This window comes from Jaculus jaculus, chromosome 11 (assembly GCF_020740685.1).
Source record: "Jaculus jaculus isolate mJacJac1 chromosome 11, mJacJac1.mat.Y.cur, whole genome shotgun sequence".
Classification (NCBI taxonomy): Eukaryota; Metazoa; Chordata; class Mammalia; order Rodentia; family Dipodidae; genus Jaculus; species Jaculus jaculus.
In genome coordinates, this window is record NC_059112.1 from 50,929,599 (window position 1) to 50,950,982 (window position 21,384).

General features: G+C 43.9%; 1 protein-coding gene across 5 annotated transcripts in view; it reads right to left on the reverse strand.

Annotated features, from left to right (window-relative positions):
• The window catches only part of Cc2d2a (coiled-coil and C2 domain containing 2A), a 128,714-nt gene extending 111,206 nt beyond the window's left edge, over positions 1 to 17,508 (reverse strand). For 3 of the 5 annotated variants that reach the window (XM_045161369.1, XM_004656067.2, XM_045161366.1), the window contains exons 1-4: positions 17,331 to 17,508; positions 13,620 to 13,676; positions 9,831 to 9,914; positions 7,567 to 7,690 (exon numbers count right to left, since the gene is read on the reverse strand). In XM_045161369.1, coding sequence (XP_045017304.1) covers positions 7,567 to 7,690; positions 9,831 to 9,914; positions 13,620 to 13,658 — 247 coding nt within the window. In that variant the 5' untranslated portion in view covers positions 13,659 to 13,676; positions 17,331 to 17,508. Of the gene's footprint in view, positions 1 to 7,566; positions 7,691 to 9,343; positions 9,460 to 9,830; positions 9,915 to 13,619; positions 13,677 to 17,330 lie in introns of those variants that run through there. The other 2 variants (XM_045161367.1, XM_045161368.1) reach the window with 2 other exon arrangements.
• Positions 17,509 to 21,384: the final 3,876 nt, after the last annotated feature.

Sequence of the window (21,384 nt, forward strand, 5' to 3'; positions counted from 1 at the left end):
GTCATGATGTTGAAAAAAATCTGTGCAGGCTGCTGAGGGAGAAAAGTCCCAGATGGTCACTACTGCAATAGTGGCATGCCTGTTATCGAAGTAATCAACTGCTCTCTAATTAAATTTGAGGCCACTCCATGGGAAGAAATTCATACTTGATACTACAAACCTAGTCAAAAGCCTATGGCTGGGAAGATCACAAGTCCAAGGAAGGGGAAATTACTATAGTTGGTTGATTACATGAATATATTATGCCCACCAAATTATCCTCTAAATATTTATGTTTATGTAAATATATTAGGGCTGCCCTTGCTTTTGGTTAGAGAAGTTTTTTTTTTTTTTTTTTTTTTTTTTTTTAAGATAGTGTGATTGCTTGGGAGATTCAGACTCTTTAAAAGTATCGAGAAAAAGCAACAGTTGAAGGTTCAGCACTTTAAAGACACAGCTCTATCACAGCCTTTAATGTCCCAGAGATGATAGCAGAAAAGGTGGTGGAAAGAATGTAAGTGCCAAAGGATGGGGAGGAGTGCTTTGGAATATAGCTCAGACCCATGCCCCATAAGCATTTGGGAAGTCAGGAGAAAAAGCAAACATATGTAACTAGAGGGTCTGATTGGAAGGGTGTGGTGTGCTTAGTGCTCAGTGTGGTAAGTGAGCATAGGCTGGAGCAGACAGCACAGAGGCCAGCTTTAGACACCACTCACCTGCATGACAGCATATAGCTTTGTATGGTCCATCTGATTTTCAGCATTGTGTGAGTGTGATGGTTTGAATCAGATGTCCCCCCATAAACATCTGTGTTCTCAATGAGTATGTGATTGTGGTGGTTTGAATCAGATGACCCGCATATACTCATGTGTTCTCAATGCTTGGTCCCTACCTGGTGGCAATTTGGAAGGGGGAGGAGGTGTGTCGGGGGCTGAATGATGTTTTAGCCAGCTCCCTTTCCTGCTGCTCTTTCTCACTTGCTGTGGCAGAGGTGCTGTTCAACCTATGCTCATTCTCTGCTTTCCCTGCCATCACCAAGTTTCCTATTCTCCTTTCATTGGGTGCTTTGCTTCAGTAATGTGAAGGTAACTACCACAGTGAGGTTCAACATCAGTCTTTGCCCTTGAGGACTTCTGGTTTGGTGGAGGGAGGGTGATGAGTCACAAGATGACTTCAGATATTCATACAGGCACAGGTGGTGGGCTCACAGAGAGGACCCACTCAGGCTACTGCACATGGGGGATACTTTGCCAAAAAGAGGACTTATATGCACTAAAAGTTGAAAGACAACTAGGATAAACAAATAAAAGTAAGCAACATTATAGAACCCAATAATAGATGGGTCATCTGGGGAGAAAAAAGGGGAAAACCTACCTCACTGCCATTCTTTTTGGACAAAATTGAGGGGTAGCCATTTGACAATCCCTGTGAAGACTCCATTGGCTTTATGCCTCTTATTGAGTCATCTATGGGTCCCTGAGATCCAATGCTGGCTGGTAGCACTGTACTGTATCCTTAGCTCTTAAGACTAAGCATGGTGAAGTCTGTGGGAACAGAAACTATGGAACAACAAGTAAGAACATGAGTTAGCAGATCAGAGCTGGATTTGGCCCCATTACTTCTTTCTATTGATTCTCTGTGGATCTTAGTCTATTCACCTACAAAACAATGCCTGAGAATAAGACTGTTCTAGAATTGAATAGCAGAATGAATGTAAAGACTTAGCATGGTGATTATTATTATTGTTATTGCCTAGCTTAGAACATTGTCTTAGATTATTAGAGTTTAAAGTTTTCAGATTTATCTCATTTATGTGTTAGCTTGCCTATTTCTCTGTTTATCTTCCATCTCCCTCTAAGGTAAAAGTTTCAGATAAACCAGAAAGTGACATATCTTTCTTAGCATTAATCATGAGCGTAATCTTTGTTGCTAGGGGTGAAGAGAACACTGTTTGAGGTTTCACCTAGGAAAATGTAGACAAATAATGTTTATTAATTAGTGGGGAAGCCTTTGATCCATTTACAGAATCTTACCTTCAGCCCAAGCCTGCAGGCCTTTATGGTAGGCACACATCACAAACACCCAATTTCCCATTTAAAAGGGGGTTAGGGAGCATGGTGGTGGTCCCATGCATACTGGTCACTGATGGGTATTGCATAACAGAATAGTGACCAAAGCCTTAGGCTCATCCCAACTCTTTTGGAAGAAGCATTTGATAAAATTTATTACGTTTTAGGAAAAAAACATTAATAACCTAGAAGTAGAAAGAAATTACCCAAATATAATAAAGAGAACATAAAACTTCAACAGCTTGCATCACATTCAATAAAAAGTTTGGAAACTTTTTCTCTATGATTAAGAATAAGTAAAGAGAACAGCTTATAGTATTTCTATTCAGGATAGGATTGGAAACCTTACCCAGAGCAACCACACACAGAAAAAGACAATCATCCAAACTTAAAAGAAAGAAGTAAAATTATCTCTATTCCCTTATTCTATGTTCTTGTGTGTATAAAATCCAAAGTTTCCTCACATACACAAAAAACATTTTGAATTAATATATCATGAATTCAGCAAAGTCACAGAATACAAGACCAACACATAAAAATAAGTTGCTTTTTTTATAAAAAAAATTTATTTGAGAGTGTCAAAGGGAGAATGGCTGTCAGGGCCTCCAGCCATTGCAAACAAACTCCAGATGCATGTACCACCTTGTGCATCTAGCTTACATGGGTCCTGGGAAATTGAATCTGGGTCCTTAGGCTTCATAGGAAAGCACCTTAACTTATAAGCCATCTCTTCAGCCCTCAGGTGCTTTTAAATATCAATAATAAACAATCCCAAAATGAAATTATACAAACTCATTTTAAAATAACATGATAAAATACAATATACTTTGAAGGGATCCTAAAAAGGCAAAGCACTTGTGCACACAAACTATAAAACTATACAAATAAATGGAAAGTCTTTGCCAGTATGAGGACTCAAAGACTTAATATTGTTGAAATGTCAATACTATACACATCAATCTGTAAAGTTAATGCAATCCTATAAAAAATTCCTGTGGCACGTTGCTCTGTAGAAGCAGGGAAGCCCACCCCAAAGATTTCAAGAATATCAATGAACCCTGCACAGTGAAAATAATTTTGAAAAGGAAGAGCAAAAATCAAAGTCTCATGTTCTCTGATTTCCAAAAATTATGATGCTATGGTAATCAAAGCAGAGTGGCATGAGTATAAAGATGGAAACCAAGCCCAATGGAATAGTCTTGGCAGCTATGAACCAAACCTCGGCCATGTTAACGGAAACCACCATATAGCAAGTTAAGTTTCTACTTCCTCACCTAATATTCAACTACCAGAAACAAAGACTGCCATATAGAAAGTTAAGTTTCTACTTCCTCACCTAATATTCAACTACCAGAGACAAAGGGATCGTATGCTTGGTTGAATACTCCCCCATGCTGCTGGTAGCTGATGAAGAAACAAAGGCATTGTGGCTTAACCAGTAACTCTGTGATCTTTGGCCTGATTATGTCCCTTTCCCCCTACAACTTTATATAAACCTACATGTAAAAATAAAATCTCAAGGCCTTGACAAACACCTAGCATAGTCTCCTTCTTGTGTCTGTTTGCCTTTTCCCACTCAGGTTAACTTCCCCTCGGGTCCTTGTTCAACTCCCCGCTCTCCGGGGCAGAATAGAATGACATATCTAGAAATAAATGCTTGGATATTGTACAAACATGCTAAGACACTCAATAGGAAAGGAGTGTTCAACTAATGGTACCACAAAACTGAGCGTCCAAAGCCAAGGACTAAAAGTGGCTCCTTATGTTACAAAAAAAATCAACTCTAAATGAATAAGGAACCAAGCATAAGGCCTAAAACTACAAAACTATCAGAAGAAAACTACAGAAACCTATGAACCTATTGAAGAAATCATAAAACATAAGAGAAAGGCTTTACAGCACTGAATTTGATCATGTTACCTAGGATAACGACAAAAGCACAAAGTGGCACGAGAAAAAGTCAGTGACATGGATCCTCATCAAACATCAGCAGCTTCTGTACAGTGAAGGGTGGCACGGTCTACACAGGAGACAAAATCTGCTCCAGCTCCATCAGCAGAACACCACAGCAGTTCACTACAGGGACCTCAGGAGGACTTGAGCGAACTGAAGGAACCTGGTGATGTGAGAGGACCGGTCTGCGCCACAAGCAGCTCCCTGTAGCATACCCAGGAGGGGTGTGACACTGAAGGAAGATGGCTGAGTGGGAGAACGGGCCTGTACTGTGTTGGGAAAGGGCTACTCTAGAGGGAAAGCCAAGCCAACTGTCTGCATCTCTGTGTTTCTCCAACCACAGATCACTCTTACATACATGCATGTCTACATGGCAACCCAAAAAGGTCTCAAACTTTGCATGCACAGTCCTGATTTCTGCTCCAAACCTGTCCTTTCTGCATTTTCCCCCCTTTGGTGTAAGTGGCAACTCCATTTTCCATTTGGTCAAGACTCTTGACCATCAAGTTGGTCAAGCTGTTACACTTCCTCTTTTTGTAGCCCTTATTCAGTCCAGTCATAAACCCTATTAGCCCTACCTTTCCAATGCTCAGTGGTGGCTTGAATGTGACCTGTCCTCCCTAGGCTCACATGTATGAATACTTAATCCCTAATGGTTGGCTGCTTGGGTGAGGTGAGAGAACCTTTAAAAGGTGGAGCTTTCTAGAGGTAGGGTCACTGAGGGAGGGCCTTGGGGTGTGATAGCCTGGCTCCAAGTCTAGGACATTGTCTACTTCCTATCTGCCCATTAACAATAAAAGACCCACAAGGCAGGTGCAATTAGTTTCCTTCCTTCTGAATTTACTTCCTTCCCTTTCTTTATTCTTCTCTCTCTTTCATCCACTTTGGACTTCAGGTTGATCTTTAAGCTTACCAAGTGTGAGTGTGCTTTAAGGCCACTTCTTTTTTTATTTAATTTAATTAATTTATTTATATGAGAGAGAGAGAAAGGGAGAGAGAGGAGGGAGAGAGTGGGCACACCAGGGCCTCCAGCCACTGCAAAGGCACTCTAGAGGCATGTGCCAGCTTGTGAATCTGGCTTTGGTGCATAATGGGGAATAGAACCTGGGTCCTTAGGCTTCACAGGCAAGTGCATTAACTGCTAAACTATCTCTTTAGCCCATAAGGCCACTTCTGGAACATTCTCTCTTAGGAGGCCTCTCATTTCCCCTCCTTCCTCTTTTTTAACCTTCTCTGCAGTACTTCTCACTAGCTGCCCCATCGGTTGTCCTTCTTTCAAACGTTTTTGTTCTGCTCACTCCTTCCCCAAATGAGACATCAGCTGTGTGGAGGTTGTAAGGCATCCATTCCCACTCAGATTTCAAAAGCAAGGGGAACTGAGGTTTACAGAGGTCATGGTACTTGCATAGGTAGGGACGACAGGAAGATTTTGTACCTCTGCTTGTCCCACTCCATAGCCAGTGGTCTTAACCAATACAACACAGTTGCTTTTCAGTCAATTGTTTAATAAAGAGTGAAGAATTATCTCTAAGTGGGAAATCACCCCCAGGAATGCTCAAGTGGTCAGTCTTGAAGCATTTTAAGTGCAGTAAGGAGCCAACCATGTGAGGCTATTAGAGAAGAGAAGAAAATTCAAGATAGAAAGCTCAAATTGCCTAAGGCCTCAAACCTTAGAAAAAAATAAGGGTAAGATTTTTTTTTTTTTCTGAGATACTTGTTACAGACTTTTGAGTAGAAAAGTGAGACAAAAAAATAATTTTGAAGACTAATGTGTGGCGGTTTTAAAATATTTCCATGCATTCTCCCATGTCTCTCCATGAGACACTACTGGGTGTCCCAGTAGTGTTTCCTGGAGAGATCTATACACTCTTCAGGCTCATTCCTCTACCACCTTCTCTATGACCCTCACCCTCACTCTTGCCACTCTCCTCACAGCATCCAGCTCTGCAGCTTGTTGCCATCTATACTGATACCTGCTACGTTACTGCAACCACACACAGGGGCACCTGCCTTTGCATCATTAACTCTGAAAACGTGGACCACTTGAGTTACTTATCCACTCCATGGGATGTTAGCTCTGCAGCTGGACTCAACATTACTGCCAAAATCACCAACAACTTTCAGCTTCATTTGAGGCTTTCTAGATACCCGCTAGTCATGACCTTACTCAAGCAGACACGTTTGCAGCTCTGCATCAACTTCACATGTCCCTGTTTTCTCAACCATTTAGAAATAGTGCCTCCCCCCTGACTTTGAGAAATGCTTGCATTAAAATTCTTAGCTCAGTTCCTAAACACCTTAGTTACTGTGTATTTATCTAATGCACTAGATTATTTAGCAATACCCACATTCATTTTTATTTGACTTTCACACTTATCACCATGGTAATATTGAAGTATTTCCCCCATTTTAAAAAACCAAAACCAAAACAAAATAAATAAAGAATCCACTTTTCATACCACAGAATCTATGCTATTAAGCTAAGGTCTGAGCTATGTCTCCTTTACATTTATTTGCTGAAGTTCTAATCCCCACCATGTCTAAGTTTAGAGACAAAGTCTATATTAGTTGATTAAGAGCAAGTGAGTTTATAAGCATGGGGTCCTGGTACAATAGGATTGGTGACCTTGCAAGAAGAGCCACCAGGACCACTTCCCACAGAACTGCTGGCCAGGGAGCAGGGCTTGCATGAGGACTGACTTGTAACTGGCTTCCCTTTTTAATCCACTTTTCTGCACTGGCCATGAGTGAAGAGTGAGAGCAGACAGCGAGTGACATGCACGGTCCCGGGGACAGCAAATGGGGTGACGTACTGAGCAAGGTTCTTGCCGTGGGGAAGGTTCTCATGTGGGGCTGAGACTAGCATTCTAAGAGGTGAGGTCACCAAGAGCCTCAGAGGCTTACCTCACTGATGCCACATCTCTGTGATGGTCAGTCTCTCGTTGTCAATTTGACAGAATTTAGAGTCACCATGAGACAAAAGACTCTGGGAGTGCTTGTGAGGGATATGCTAAATATGGGTACTTGAGGTGGGCAATGCCCCTAACTGTGGGCAGCACCACGCTGTGGGCCAGGGTCCTGGACTGAAGAGAAAACAGAAAATGAGCTGTGCAGCAGCACTCATCAGCCTCTGTCCTCACTGAGGACTGGGTGTGAGCAGCTGCCTCAGGCCCCTCCCACGTGCCTTCCTTGCCATGATGCACTGCAACCCAGAACTGTAAACTGACATGAACTCTTCCTTCCTTAAGTCGCTTCAGGTCAGGTATGTGGTCACAGCAGTGAAAAGTCACTAATAAAATCTGATTCAAGTCCTGCTTCACTCACGTGTGTGTCTCCTCCATGTCATCCTCCTCTGAGTTTCTACGCATTTATCCTCTGCACCATTTCAATTAATGCTGTCTACATTATCTGAGTATAGAGACACCCCCAAGCTATAGACAACAAATATGGCAAAAGAGCAGCGGCCAAGCATGAAATAACCCCCTAAGAGATCTCCAGATAACTCTACCCTGTGCTCAAGACAGACAGCTAATAACCACCAGCTGAAGGCAACCAAGGCACTTACTCCGCGGGCCCCTGCGGGCTGTGGTACTCAGGAGATGAGTGTCTGGCTTCTCCTCCCCGGGCTCCAGCGGGGGACCAACATGACAGTTCTCAGACACCATTTCCTCCGGGCCTGGGGTCCGGGGCTGTGAATAGAGCAGAGTTTTAGACACACATTAGGGTTCGGAAGGCTCAGTTCTACTCTGAGCTGGTGGCTTGCCAAGAAGAGGTGGACCTCAGCACAACTGTGGTTCCCGTGACCGGTGGCATACATCGCCCTCCAGGGAAGTGGTGCTAACCTTCAGTTTTCATATGGTTGAGGCATCCCAAAATATGATGAGTCTGTTTTTCTAGGTAAAGTGTGTAGTGCTGTGGGAAAACCACAATTGGATAATTCATTCCCAACTCTGATTAGACACGAGGAAATAGCTGTCAAAAAGTTTCATTAGGGCTGGAGAGATGGCTTAGCGGTTAAGCGCTTGCCTGTGAAGCCTAAGAACCCCGGTTCGAGGCTCGATTCCTCAGGACCCACATTAGCCAGATGCACAAGGGAGCCTACTATCTAGAGTTCATTGCAGTGCCTGGAGGCTCTGGCGTGCCCATTTTTTTTTTTCTGTCTCTCTCTCTGCCTTTTTCTCTCTTTCTCTGTCACTTTCAAATAAATAAATAAAAATAAACAAAAAAATCTTTTTAAAAGTTTCACTCTATAGTCTGGGCAGATATTAACTTTGCGCTTTGGGTGTCCCCAAGAATAGCTGTGGCATCTTCCTCAAACTCTCAGAGAAAAGCAAGGGAAAGCGTTGGAAAGACGACTTCCGGCCAGGCAGACTAAGACTAACAGCCAAGTTACACTGACCACTCGTGGACTCTGGACAAGAATATAACTTCTGTGCATTCTCCTTTGGTCTGTAAAAGAACGCCAGTGTGCAGGAGGCACTTTGCAAAGCATGTGATTCTGACGGACACAGGTGACCGGTGTGGTGAGGCAGCTTAATAGAGCTCTAATACAGTCAAACAAACATGAACGGGACTGTGCCTATAAAGCTGAGCTTCCCAAACTGCAGCTGAGAGCGGCCACATTCCCTTTTCTACCCCAGTCCTTTTCTAATCAATCCCCGCAGGAGGGATGCTTCCTGTGGTAGATTCTGCTGGTTCCCACAGGGACAATCACCCATGAGCTACACAGACGGGCTTCTAAGCCTTCCTACCTGCTTCTTTCTTTGTTGTCTTTGAGCCCTTGACTTCTTAATCCTTAGCCCTGGTCACCCCCAGCTCACAGATTCTAAAGCTAAAGGCTTAACCACGTGACCTATAACCCCAGGGTTGCAATTCCAAATACACAGTCTTGTCCCGGACTACAGAGCAAGAGCTGAGTTGGCAGGAAGAGGTTAAAGCTGCAGGACGTAGGTGTGGCAGTGAGTCTGGTCTCTTAGTGCCCTGAGTGCCCAGAAGCTGTATCACGTGGCCTGGCAGCTCCTCTACGCCCGAGCCCGCCCCTGCATGGCAGCATCCCAGCCCGCCGAGCGACAGCCTGCCGGCGCTCCCGGCCAGCGTCTCCCTGGGGAGTGCCCCGAGCAGAGGCTGGAAGGCAGGACTTTTCTGCGACGTGGCTCCCCAGTCTCCTCTCTCGTCCCATCCCTCTCCTGACACCCCATTGTGTAATCGCTAGCTCAAAATGGCGTTTCCCTTCCCTCTCTCTCTCTGGCTGGCATCAAGATTTTTCCAGGCAAGTCATTCATCCACCAGTCTCATCCCTGCCTCCCTGGGGACAGCAGCTTTTTCCGAAAGAACTGGTTTACCTTGGGAAGGTTTACCTTGCTCTGACGCCCAGCCTAGGAGAAGAATTGCAGAGAGGTTGGGGAAGGACAGTCACAGACTGGGGAGACGGAAGCCGGCTTCAGGCTGGGAATTTGAGGCTTGGAGCAGGAGAAAGAGGTAGTTGCCTTAGATTTGTAATCGTGCACTGCCATCTACCGCCTGTCTCCGTTTATAGCCACCAGTAACAACACTAACGTGTTTCTTCCATCCCAGCTCAGGAGATGAGGAACAGCTTAAAAGGAAAGTCTCCAGATTTGGAACACAGCCTCAGTATGAGTGTCCGGTGTTTATAAGCTTCTATTCCAGCGACCTATCTATTGGACATCCATCTGTATCACTATCTCACAGGCCCAAAGAGCACGCCAAAAGTTGGAACCCGCAGGAGGGATGCTTCCTGTGGTAGATTCTGCTGGTTCCAACAGGGACAGTCACCATGAGCTACACAGCGGGGCTTCTAAGCCTTCCTACCTGCTTCTTTCTTTGTTGTCTTTGAGCCCTTGACTTCTTCTTCTGCCTTCTCACCTGCGCATCCTCGTCATTTTCAGTGAACTCCTTTGTTAACATGTAAACAGAAAAGGAGAAAGATCTTAAGGGAAGAAAATAGCTGTCAGTTTTAGGAATTAAAAATATTTTATTTATTTATTTATTTATTTCAGAGAAAGAGAGGGAGAGGATGGGCGCACCAGGGCCTCCAGCCACTGCAAAGGTAGTCCAGATGCATGTGCCCCCTTGTGCATCTGCCTTATGTCGGACCTGGAGAATCCAACTGGGATCTTTTGTTTTGCAGGCAAATGCCTTAACTGCTAAGCCATCTCTCCAGCCCCCATTTTTAGGTATTAAAATTATTAGCTTGACCTTGGGTCTCTCTCCAATCACACTGAACAAAGGGACCATCACCCATCCACTCTTCTCAAAGCAGACATGTTCTTCAAAAGCTTTGTTGTAACAGACTGTGAGATGGTGTTGAAGAGCCTTTGTTGAAAGTCTTCAATTGGCTTACAATGTTTACTGAGCACCTACTCTGTTCCAGGGCCTGGGCTCTCAGGGGCAAATACAACATGCTTCCCACACTCAAAGGTCAAATTCTAGGACAGACATTGAGTCATATTTGAAATTTCATGGGTTAGTTTTAACTGCATCCCAGCCTGACCAGCAGATATATATTGAGTCATAGTACATATTGAATTACTAGGAGAGTTTTGACTGGGAATTTGGGCAAATCCTTTTGAAGATAGAAAGTTTCAATCATTACTTTTGAGGGAGCAATAGGAGCAAGGTAGTTCTTTTTTTTTTATAAGTAGTCGGCTAGGGGAAGGCCCAGAGAGAGGGTCATCCCCGCTTGCTTCACCAGCACGGGAATTCAGTGCCTGGTCATCTCATGCCTCTGCGACAGTGTCCCCTACTACTTCCCCAGTCCTACGCACTACCTAGGTGGCCAAGCTCCTTTGAGTCCACACCAATCAGCTCTCTCCCAGACTCACCTGACCTGATGGTAAATCACATCCCAGTAAGCTATAAGGGAGGCATACCAGGTGGGTGATGCCTTCTTGGCTGTTTATGTCCCTTTGCCTGAACCTCCAGGTCCTGTTCTGGTAAGCAAGCTCTCCCCATCCCATTGCAGGCAAGGTGTCTGTTCCATTTTGTTACTCTCGTTTAAGCTAAGGGGCCCTCACTAACTGACCTCTTAGCTTTATTCATTCTTTTTACCAAACATGGTGAAAGTCTTACATCCTTTTATTCTACTTACTCCCCCTCTCTCATTCCCAATCTCTCTCTATCTTTCTGTGTGTGTGTGTGTGTGTGTGTGTGTGTGTGTGTGTGTGTCTGTGTGTGTGTGTGTTCCCTTAAGTTCTGGTCCTTTTTCACCTTCTCTGGAAATCCCCTTTACCATTCCATCCCTTCCTTGGATACTAATTTCCTCAAATAAACCTTATAATTTAACCTTTTTAGAATCCTAGTATCCGTTTCCTCAATTCTGTGTTGAAATGAACAAGGATATAAAAGTTAAGATTAACAAGGCAAGGAAAGAAATTCCCTGCCACCCCACCCCATACTGAACCACTTTCTTTTTGCATATTATATTTTCTAACATTTTAGATCTACGACCTTAGACCTAAATGTCAGAATCTACTGTAAGTGTTCAAGGTCTAAGGTTTTCTGTTTAGGTAGTTTTACAAACTGAGGCACCAGCATTTCTGTACAATCAAGCAGCTGCAAGATAGCTGTGTGCAGTAGTGGTTGCCTACAGTCCACCTCGGAAGCCCTAGCAGTAAAGTCACAGATTCTAGGTTAGCTGGGGTGCATAGAAAGTTCAAAGGCAGCCTGTGCTACAAAGTAATAAAATCCTCTCCCAAAATGTTGTAGTATAAACACAGAAATATGTAACTTTTTCTGGCATGCCAAATTTACTAGAATTATTTTCCTAAAATAGGAAAACATGCCAAAGCAAAGTAGGAACACAGGGCTGGACTTTAGTGACAAAAAATTTTAAAGAGCCCTGAGGTAGATTACTGTGTTAGGTCTCATTTACTCCGATTTCCCTTGATCATTGGGATCAGGGATGACTTGAGGTATAGAGCCAGTTCCAGAGGAGGGAGCAGAGATCCTAGCCAGAGAATGGGCTTGGGGTGGGCTCTGATCTGTGTGCTCTGCTTGTGCTCCAGAAGCCCCTCTTCACTCCAAGTCCTTAGGGCCTAGCAGCCAGGGAGTATTCCTATCTCAGAGATTCCTTGTACGATGCTGATATTGTCCAGGCATGCAAGTATGATGGTTTCAACTGTTCATTCAACAGTACCTACAATCACCTGGGAGGATCATCTATACTAGGTGAGCCTCTGGGAATGCCTGTGAGGGATTATCTTGATCAGCTAATTGAGGTAGAAAGACTTGCCTAAATTATGGGCAGCAGTATTCCAAGGGATTCAGCCTGAACAATGAAAAGGAGAGAGCTGACTGAGCAGCAGCAATCATTGCTCTCTGCTGCCAAAGCGTGGGCTGAATGTGACCAGCTTCTCTAAGCTCCTGCTGCCATGCCAGCCCTTTGTGATAGACTGTAACCTGGATCTATTACCCTTACTCTCTCAAACTGTTTTTCCCCTCAGGTATTCTGTCCATGTAACAAGAAGGTAACATGTTTTTGTATCTGTGCATGCACACACATGTACATACACCAGCATTTTTTGGTTCCACATAGGAATGCCCATCTGGCATTATATGGGTGGCTGGGCAATTAAACCCAGGCCAATAGGCTTTGTAAACTAGCGCCTTATATATTGAGCCATTATTCAGCCCCAGTATTTGCTATCTTGCTTAAAGTTAATCAGCCTGGTTTTATAAAGACTCCCCTCAGGCTTTTGTAAAATACTACATTGGAAATAGCACCAGTCTACTTTTGGTTTCTCTATTCTCAAATCTGTGAGCCTTTACTTCAAAGGGAAGTAAGATTCTAAGAGACACTGTCCTCTACTGAAGGAGCTGCAGTCTCCAAATGGTATAGAATTTCCCTTCTCTGGCCTTGGTGGTATTGAATGAGTTTTTATATACCAAAACTCGGAAATTTCAAGACTCTAGGGACAGAGAATTTCATTATTTAACCAGCAAAGGTCCACTTTTGTTAGAAAGCAGTGTGCTTCAGGCAGAGGTGGGCACAAAAGCAGATGGCCAGAGGTGCTGTGTGTTGGAATTCATGAACTGGTGAGAAAAGCTCTGGAACATTCATGTAAGAGTAAGACCCCATGGTGCCTGCAGGCCTACATGGCCTTTACCATCTGCTTCTTTCCCACCATGTATCTCATCATACCTAGTGTGGATATATGCTAAATTAAACTGTTTGACTGAAGAATGTCTCTGTACTTTGAAAACTTATTTAAGAAGTGACTATCTAACCTGGTATGGAAACTAACTAAAGCCTACCTGGGAGTATTTATTTGCAAGAAATAGCTCAGCCTCAGAACATCCCAGCAGCTGAGCCCAGACAATCATGGCAGCTAAATGATCAGAATTATTCATATAAGGCAACATGGAGTACCTATCAATCAGACTATTCCAGTACCTCACTTTTATTTTCCACTCATAATTGCTCTCTGCCTGTGCAGTGTAGAGCTGGTTCTAAGAGCTGCCCAAATAATTCTTTGCTCACACTCCATTAAATTTAATTTGTCTAAAGTTTCTCTTAGCACATGTAATACATGTGTGTTGCCAGGCTGAACTTTCTAATTCATAAATGCTTCCCAAGGGCGTACCCAAGCAATGGCTTACCTCTGTGATTATTTTTACTTTTTCTTCATTGGGATTCATCTTGGCTGTGGTGGGTCCCTGATGGAGAGAGAACAATGAGGAACTCAGGCATTTGGAATTGATTAACAGAGCATCCTTACTGTTCATGAGTCATGAAGCTCACTATGTTGGTCACCCAAGTGTTTGAGTCATGAAGATTTTCTATTAAAAGGCAGTATTTCATACCCCATAATTGGTGAGCATAAGCACTAGGGGAGAAGGAAGGGTGCCAAGCCACTTTTCCCATGGGCCTGGCTTCACTGGACGCACCTATGGACTCAAGGGACCTTGGCTGGATTCCAGCTGCAGAAGTCTACTTTAAGGCTCCTTCTTTCCCGAAGCCTCTACCTTCCTGCCCCTGCTCAGTCTTGGTTCTTGTTTCACTGAGTAGGAGGAGGGGTCATAGAAACTCCAAGTCCCTCTCACTTCATGAACCTTCTCACTGTGTTGGGTCAATTTTCTGCTTCCACTTGCTGTCACATTTACCTAGCCAGCTCTCTGCTCTGCTGGGTCTCATCACTTCTCTTCCAGGACCTTGATTTTGTCATCCCTTCCACCTGGAAAATCATTTTTCCCTGCTCCAACTGTGTTAAAAGTGCTATGTTTGTATTTTTTTCTATAAAACAAAAAAGCTCCCCTGGACTTTACTTCTCTTTTTAGCTGTTGCTCTATTTTTCAACCTTTCTGAGAAAAATATCTGGAAATATGTCCTTTTTCCTAACCTTTGTGTGAGGATGGGGTGGGGAGGAGGACATCTAACATCTTGAAATTGCTCTGGCCAGAGTCTCTTAATGACATCTGCATTGCTGTGTTTACTTATCAAGTGTCCGTCTTCATGGACTTGACCTCCTCAGAGGCATTGCTGGTGAAAGCCACCCAGCACGCCTTTTAAAGTGGTCCTGCTTCTGGAACAGGTTCTGTCCAGTTCTCTTTCCACCTGCTGCTCCTCCCTCCCAGACTCTGGAGCTAACCAGAAAGCAGATACATGAAATGTCCCAGGGCATAAACATTGCAATACATCCTTCTGGTCAATCCAGGTAGTGAAGAAGGAATCTCCATAAATTAAAAAAAATCATATATGAAAAAGAAAAGTAGAAAGTGGAAGCCTTAATGCTGTGGTGTTCTTTCTCATTCTTTCCTGATCATTACCTCTGAATGAGTTTCAAAGGAAATCAAATGACACCTAAATTTATCTTTCTTATAAACACTGCTGCTAAGAGAAGATAAATAAATATGACTCAACTCTCATAAGCTGCCTGCCATCATCATTGGCACTAAGGACTTGTTAATAAATTCCTATTGGCAATATCAAAATGAGGGTCATGATTTATTCTCTTGATTACTGACAACAGTTCTTGCTCCCCTAATTCAGGCATGAGGAAACTGAGACACATACAGGTTTCATAATTTGCCCAAGGCTGTACTTCTTACATCTCTTACTCAAAATCTGACCGCAGGAAGTGATCGTAAATCCCTCCTCTGTCTCAGCCGTCTCTCTGCCTCACCATTTACTGTTGCTCCAGACAGTCATCAGCAACAACTTGATCTCTGGTCCATGATTACAGAAACACAATCAAAGCCAAGAAGCACTGGGCTAGTAAGAAAGAAATTAGGCTACTTTAGGTAAATTTATTTTACTTAGTGCAGAAAGCCAGACACATTTTTCAAGGAAAGTACCCACACCTTTGTTTGGCCAAATGACTGTCCCCATGGCTCAGAGGATCAGACCCACACTCAAGAACCATGTGATGAAAGGAGTGAAGGAAAGAATGAAGAAAGTGCCTCTCAATTTTGGCTGCCCACAAATGAAACCATAGTGTTACATGAAACTATGGGGTTTGGAAATAGGCCTTCTAGCTGGGGATCTAGCTCAGTAGACAAAGTGCTTGCTGCCCAAGCATGAGTACCCAAGTTCAGAATCCCAGCACCCAAATCAGAAGCCTACCACTGTGGCAGGTGTTTGTAATTCCAGCCATGCCTACAAGCAAGAAAGGAGGTGGAGACAGGAGGGCCCCTGCAGCTCAGGGCCAGCTATCCTCGAGAATAAGCAGTGAAGAACTTGCGACACTGCCTCAAAGGAGGTGGAAGGTGAAGACTGATATCTGAAAGGTGTCCTCTGACTTCCACATGCAGACTGTGGCATACACATGTGCACACACACACACACACACACACACTCACACACACCATAAACACATGTACCAAAAAGAAAAAAGGAGTGTGGTGTTTGTAAACGTTCTGATCATTTCTCCTACCTGATGGAAAGCATATAGTTAAAATGCTTGGCTAGACCAGACTCTCTGTACTCATTGGTTTTATTACTGAGAGGCAGTGATGAAGGGAACAAAGCATGAGAAAGGTAGAAAGAGGAAAATAAGAGCTTGGGGAACAGAGGAGAGTCATAAGAAAAGTCATAAAGGTATTTAAGCCCAGCCATTACCCTCTTAGTACTTCATCTCCTGGCCACCATATGCACATTGCCTCTCTCTAACCAGGCCCAAGCCACTTGCATTGCTTTGTCCACTTATGGCTTTTCCAAACTTTCTCCCCTCTTGTCCATGGGCATTGTATTTTCCTTCTGATGCTAACAGGAGTTTGCCATCTATCCTGTTAGTAGCTAGGAACCCTCAAGAGACACCTTGTGAATGAATTACCTAACTCTGATTTATTGGAGGAATAGCTTCCCCAGTATAAAGTCAGTAACAAATAGCCTTGTGCAGTCATTGAATCAGGTGGCTGTCTCCTTTGAAGAGTGCAAAGTTCCCTGTCTGTCCTGTACTTTGTTGAGCTGCTCACACAATTGCTCCTTGGAGTAGAGCTGGAGCCCAGCCCTGTAAGGATACTGCTCTCCAAGCTATTGGGACCTTTGTGGGACCTTTGTACAAATCTCTCATGACACTAAGCTCCTTGTGCTGCATTATCTGTCTATAGGTCTGCCTTGCCAGCACATTCCCAGCTCCTGAGCTGGGCTAATGAATTTTGCATACTCTAAACTGGAGCATATTACATGCTGCATTATTCATACTCAATAAAAGCTTAAATGAATGACTGTAAATGAACTCCAGGTGACACATGCACACACACACCCACACACACACACACAAACACACACATACACACACACACAGCACATGAGAGAGAGAGCTTTCACACTGAATTTATTTGCAGAAAAGTTTATATAAAGCTGCAATAGCAGATGTATATTTCCCATTAGAATTTATTGGGCTTTTATAGCATTTCTTTGCAGAGAAGGGAAACAATCAGTTTGAATGACAGCCAGTAGATTTTCCTAAGATTTTGCTTTGTTTTGAGCAAGACTGACATGAGAGCCCTGTTGTTAAGAGCACTTTCTCTGTTCAGTGCCAAAAAGTGAAGTCTGCAATTACTAGTATTTCTCCCCTTGAAATATCTAAACTAAAAGGCCCTAAATGCAGCATGCAAGTGTGTTGGCCAGAGAGGCTTTCCACTAGGGGATTTCAGTGACCGGTTCATACTTCCTACAAACCAGACACCAAACAGCTTCAGGAATCTGAGCCGTGCAGTGCTTTAGTTACCATCCAGAGAAGACAGCAGCAAACCAGGGCAAAAGCAGTGCATTCCATCCAGCAGTGAGCAGTGAGGGGCAGGCTCCCACTGGAGTGAAAGCAGGAAGACCAGCCCAGCCCTGCCCTGGCCCATTAAGAACTGACTTACCTGAAACAACTTTACAAAGCACCCTCTGTGGATTCTGCTTTGTGGGATGGAGGGATGTGAAGAAAGGCCCCTTAGGTCATGCCAGGGAATCCTCTAAAAAGGAGCAAAGGGTTGGGCTGAGGGGTGAGCTGCTTGCTGGGCGGCTCCCTAAGAAGCCGCAGCCATGTCTCAGGGTGAAAACACCAGCTTAGCAACCCGTTCCCAGGGAAGGTCACTAGGGGGCTTTTTTTTTTTTCCTTTTAAAGTGACAGTTTACTTTTTTTAGTCTTAAACTATCAGCTTCCTTGATAAGCAGAGGAAGCAACCTTCAGGAGAAGAGCAAAGAGAAAACAACTTAGGAGCTGGACAGAGAAGGCTCAGGCTCTCAGAGCTGTGCCCTGCCTTGTGTCACCTGGATCAAGTGCATTGCTGGGGAAGGACAGCATGGGCAGTCTTTCTGGAGGTGCACCTCCAGGGAGTGTTGTGCCGAGGCTAACAGGAAGCTTGAATGAACAAGTGTACCCCACTACAGATACTTAAAGGGGATATGAAGGCAATGATTCAAAAGGCAATGGAAATAGGAGAGAAGATAAAGCAGATATAAAAGTAATAGAGCAGACAGCAGTTACACTTCAAACATGTGTGTGTGTGTGTGTGTGTGTGTGTGTGTGTGTGTGTGTGTGTGTTGGGGTGGGAATACTATATTGGCTTATTTTCTTTCTTCTTTATTTATTTTGACACTTGGTCTCATATAGCCCAGGCTAGACTAAAACTCACTATGTGGCTGAGGGTGGCCACGAGCAGCCCATCCTGCGGCCTCTGCATTCCCAGTGCTAGGGTTACATGTTACCATACCCAGGTTATGTGCTGAGATCGAACCCAGGGCCTCAGGCATGGGAGGCCAGCGCTCTACCACCTGAACTACATTCCCAGCCCTTATTTTCTATTTTCTTGAAGCTCAGACTTTTGGGATATTGATCCTGTATAGATGGACTCTCCAAAGATAACTTATTCCTAGATATAGCAAACAATTCCCCTGAAATGCCCAAATTCTCCTTTGATGTACACCATCCAAAACAAATCTGCACCTTCAACCACTTGTTTTATTAAATTTAGCCAAAAGCAATGTCCTGATGTCTTTAATTTTCAGAGCTAGGTGAGGAGGGAACACCTTTATGATCTAGAGCTCACAGAAATAATTCTATTAGATTCTAACCCCACAAGCATACCCACCTGCTTTATCCACACTTTCTTGGGAAAACACCAGTAAACCTCTGGTCACCCTCTACCCTTCTGCCTCTGCCTAACCCTGGTTTTCTCTATAGACTCAGCTGACATGCTGTGTGTTGGGATCTGAGAATATTTCACTGAAAGAAGGTTCTAGAATCACAATGTCCTATGCAACACTGTTGGAATACCCCACTCTTTTGGGTGAATTAATGTTGTCACTGCAGCAGTGGATTCACTATCCAAAGACAAGCTTGGCCTTCCTTTTCTCTGTCCTTATCCTCTCACCTCTGCCTTGCAATGAAGCAGTAAGGCCTTCACCAGGTCCCAGACCCAGTCTTAGAATTTCCATCCTCTATCCCTTATAAATAATACGTTCAATACTATTCTGTTATAGCAACCAAGATATATGTCTCCAGCTCCCAGGGATCTGTGTAAATATCCTTTCTCCATGACAATAATATCGATACTGCATATATCAGCACACCTGTAAAAATAAATCTAGAGCCCATTTTAACACAATATATACATAGCATATGTACACAGCAGTATGTGTGTGGTGTGTGTGTGTGTGTGTGTGTGAGAGAGAGAGAGAGAGAGAGAGAGAGAGAGACAGGGAGGGGGTTAAGCATGGGAATATGAAAGGAATTTATGTAATCTACAGAACTTCAGCAGTTTAGGATTGGAAGCAGTTGTATTATGGGTTGAATTGTGCACCTTGGTCTTCTCAAGTTATGTTGAAGTCCTCACTCCTAGTACCTCAGAATTGGCATTACTTAGAGGTCTTTACAGAGTGTAGCAGTTACTTTCTCAGTGCTGGAACAAAATACCCAGACAAAAGCAGATGATGGGTGGGAAGGATTCTATCAGCTCCCAGTCTTAAGTAGTTTCAGCGTGGCAGGGAAAGCATGGCAGAGAAGAGGCTGGGCATCACATCTTCTCATACCAGAGGAGAGGAAGCAGTATGAGTGAGCCTACTAGCTAACACTCAGTAAAGCTGAACTAAGACCTCTGGGGTCTGTCTCCAGTGACACACCTCCCCCAGCTGTTGAAGACGAGGAGATGAGCCCTGAACAGACCTTTGCCCTGAGATAACCTCTGCCCTGAGCAAACTTCTGTCCTGAGATAACTTCTGCCCTGCAACTTTTGACCTTTTCTCATCCCCCCACCCTGTCACACCTAACTGATTAACATCCTGCCTGGCGGCTGCAGAGACATGAGAACTATACTGTGACTTCTCAGAACAACCGCAAACTGTCCTCGGGCAAAGGCCAAGAAGATTCTGTAACTTTCCATTACCTGCCTCCTCCAGCCCCTCCCTCACCCAAAAACCCTAACCCTAGCCCCTTAAAAAGGCCACTGTGGCTCAATAAAATTGGACTCTTGACAAGTGTACATTTGCTTGAGTCTCTTCCTCTCTCTCGCCCATCTTATTTCCGGTTAGGGTCCTCCTCGCCCCCATGAATAACTAGGTCCCATGGGACGGGACACCCAGCAAAGTTTCTCCTCCCAAAGGCTCAGCCAGCTGACGATTGAGTATGAAGCTTTATCACAAACACATGAGGGTAAGGGGGACACTCCACATTCAAACTACCACATTCCATTCCTGGCCCCCATAGAATCACACCCATCTCATGATGCATTTTCTGTCATGTTTTCCTTTTCATGCTGGGACAGAACACCTGACCAATAACAGATGATGGGAAGAAAGTATTACTCCAAAGAAAGTTTCATCATGGCAGGGAAAATCAGCAGAGCAGAGGCTGGGTAGAGCGTCTTGTCACAGCAGCAGGAAGGAAGTAGCGCTAGTGGGCCTGCTAGCTAACATTCAGTAGAGCTGGACTAATAAATCCCAAAGTGTATTTACAGTGACACACCTCCTCTAGCAAGGCTCCACCTACCAAAGGCTCCATCACGAATACATAAGACTATGGGGGCATTCCACATTCAAACTGTCATGCAGAGGCAATGGTGTTAAGAGTGAGGCCTAGTTCAAGAAGACTGAGCCCTCATCAGAAAGGCACATCTGGGAGCTGTGGCAATGGCACAGTGGATATGAGCACTTGTTGCACAAGCTTAAGTGCCTGAATTGTATTCTTGGTACCAACATAAAAAGCTAGGTGTTGCCATGCAGTCCTGTAGCCCTAGTCTTGTGGGTGAATGAGACAAGAGAATTGCTAGCGCTCACTGGTCAGCCAGTTTGACTGAAGAAAATGGCAATTCAGGTTTCAGATACAGACTCCATCTCAAGCAAACAACATGGAAGAGTGATAGAAATTGACACCCAATGTTCTCCTTTGGCTTCTGCATGCACACATGGGGCTAATGTATCTGAATACACACATGCATACACTATACATGCACACACACACACACACACACACACACACCACAAAAAAGAAGTCGGGTACATTTGGAAATAGAGACAAGTATGCATAGAAGGATAAATATGTAAAGACTCAGGAGAACACCCTGTGTATCAAGCCTCGAGGCTACCATAAATAAGAGGTCAGATTCTTCCAGAGCCTGGTCAAAATAAAGCTGTTGTCTTTCAGAATTTGAAATACATAATTCCAAGCTCTTCTAGATTTTAAAGTTTCTTTTGAGAAATCTGCTGTTGTTCTGATGGACTTGCCTTTGTAAATGACTAGATGCATCTCTCTTCTTTCAGTATATTTTCTTTAGTTTGTGTGTTTAGTAGTTTAAGTATAGTATGGTGAGGAGACTTTATTCCGGCCTTGTCAATTTGGTGTCCAAAATGCTTCATGTATTTGTATTGGCATTCCCTTCCTTCATTTTGGGTAATTTTCTTGTGATTTTGTTATAAATATTTACTATAGCATGGGAT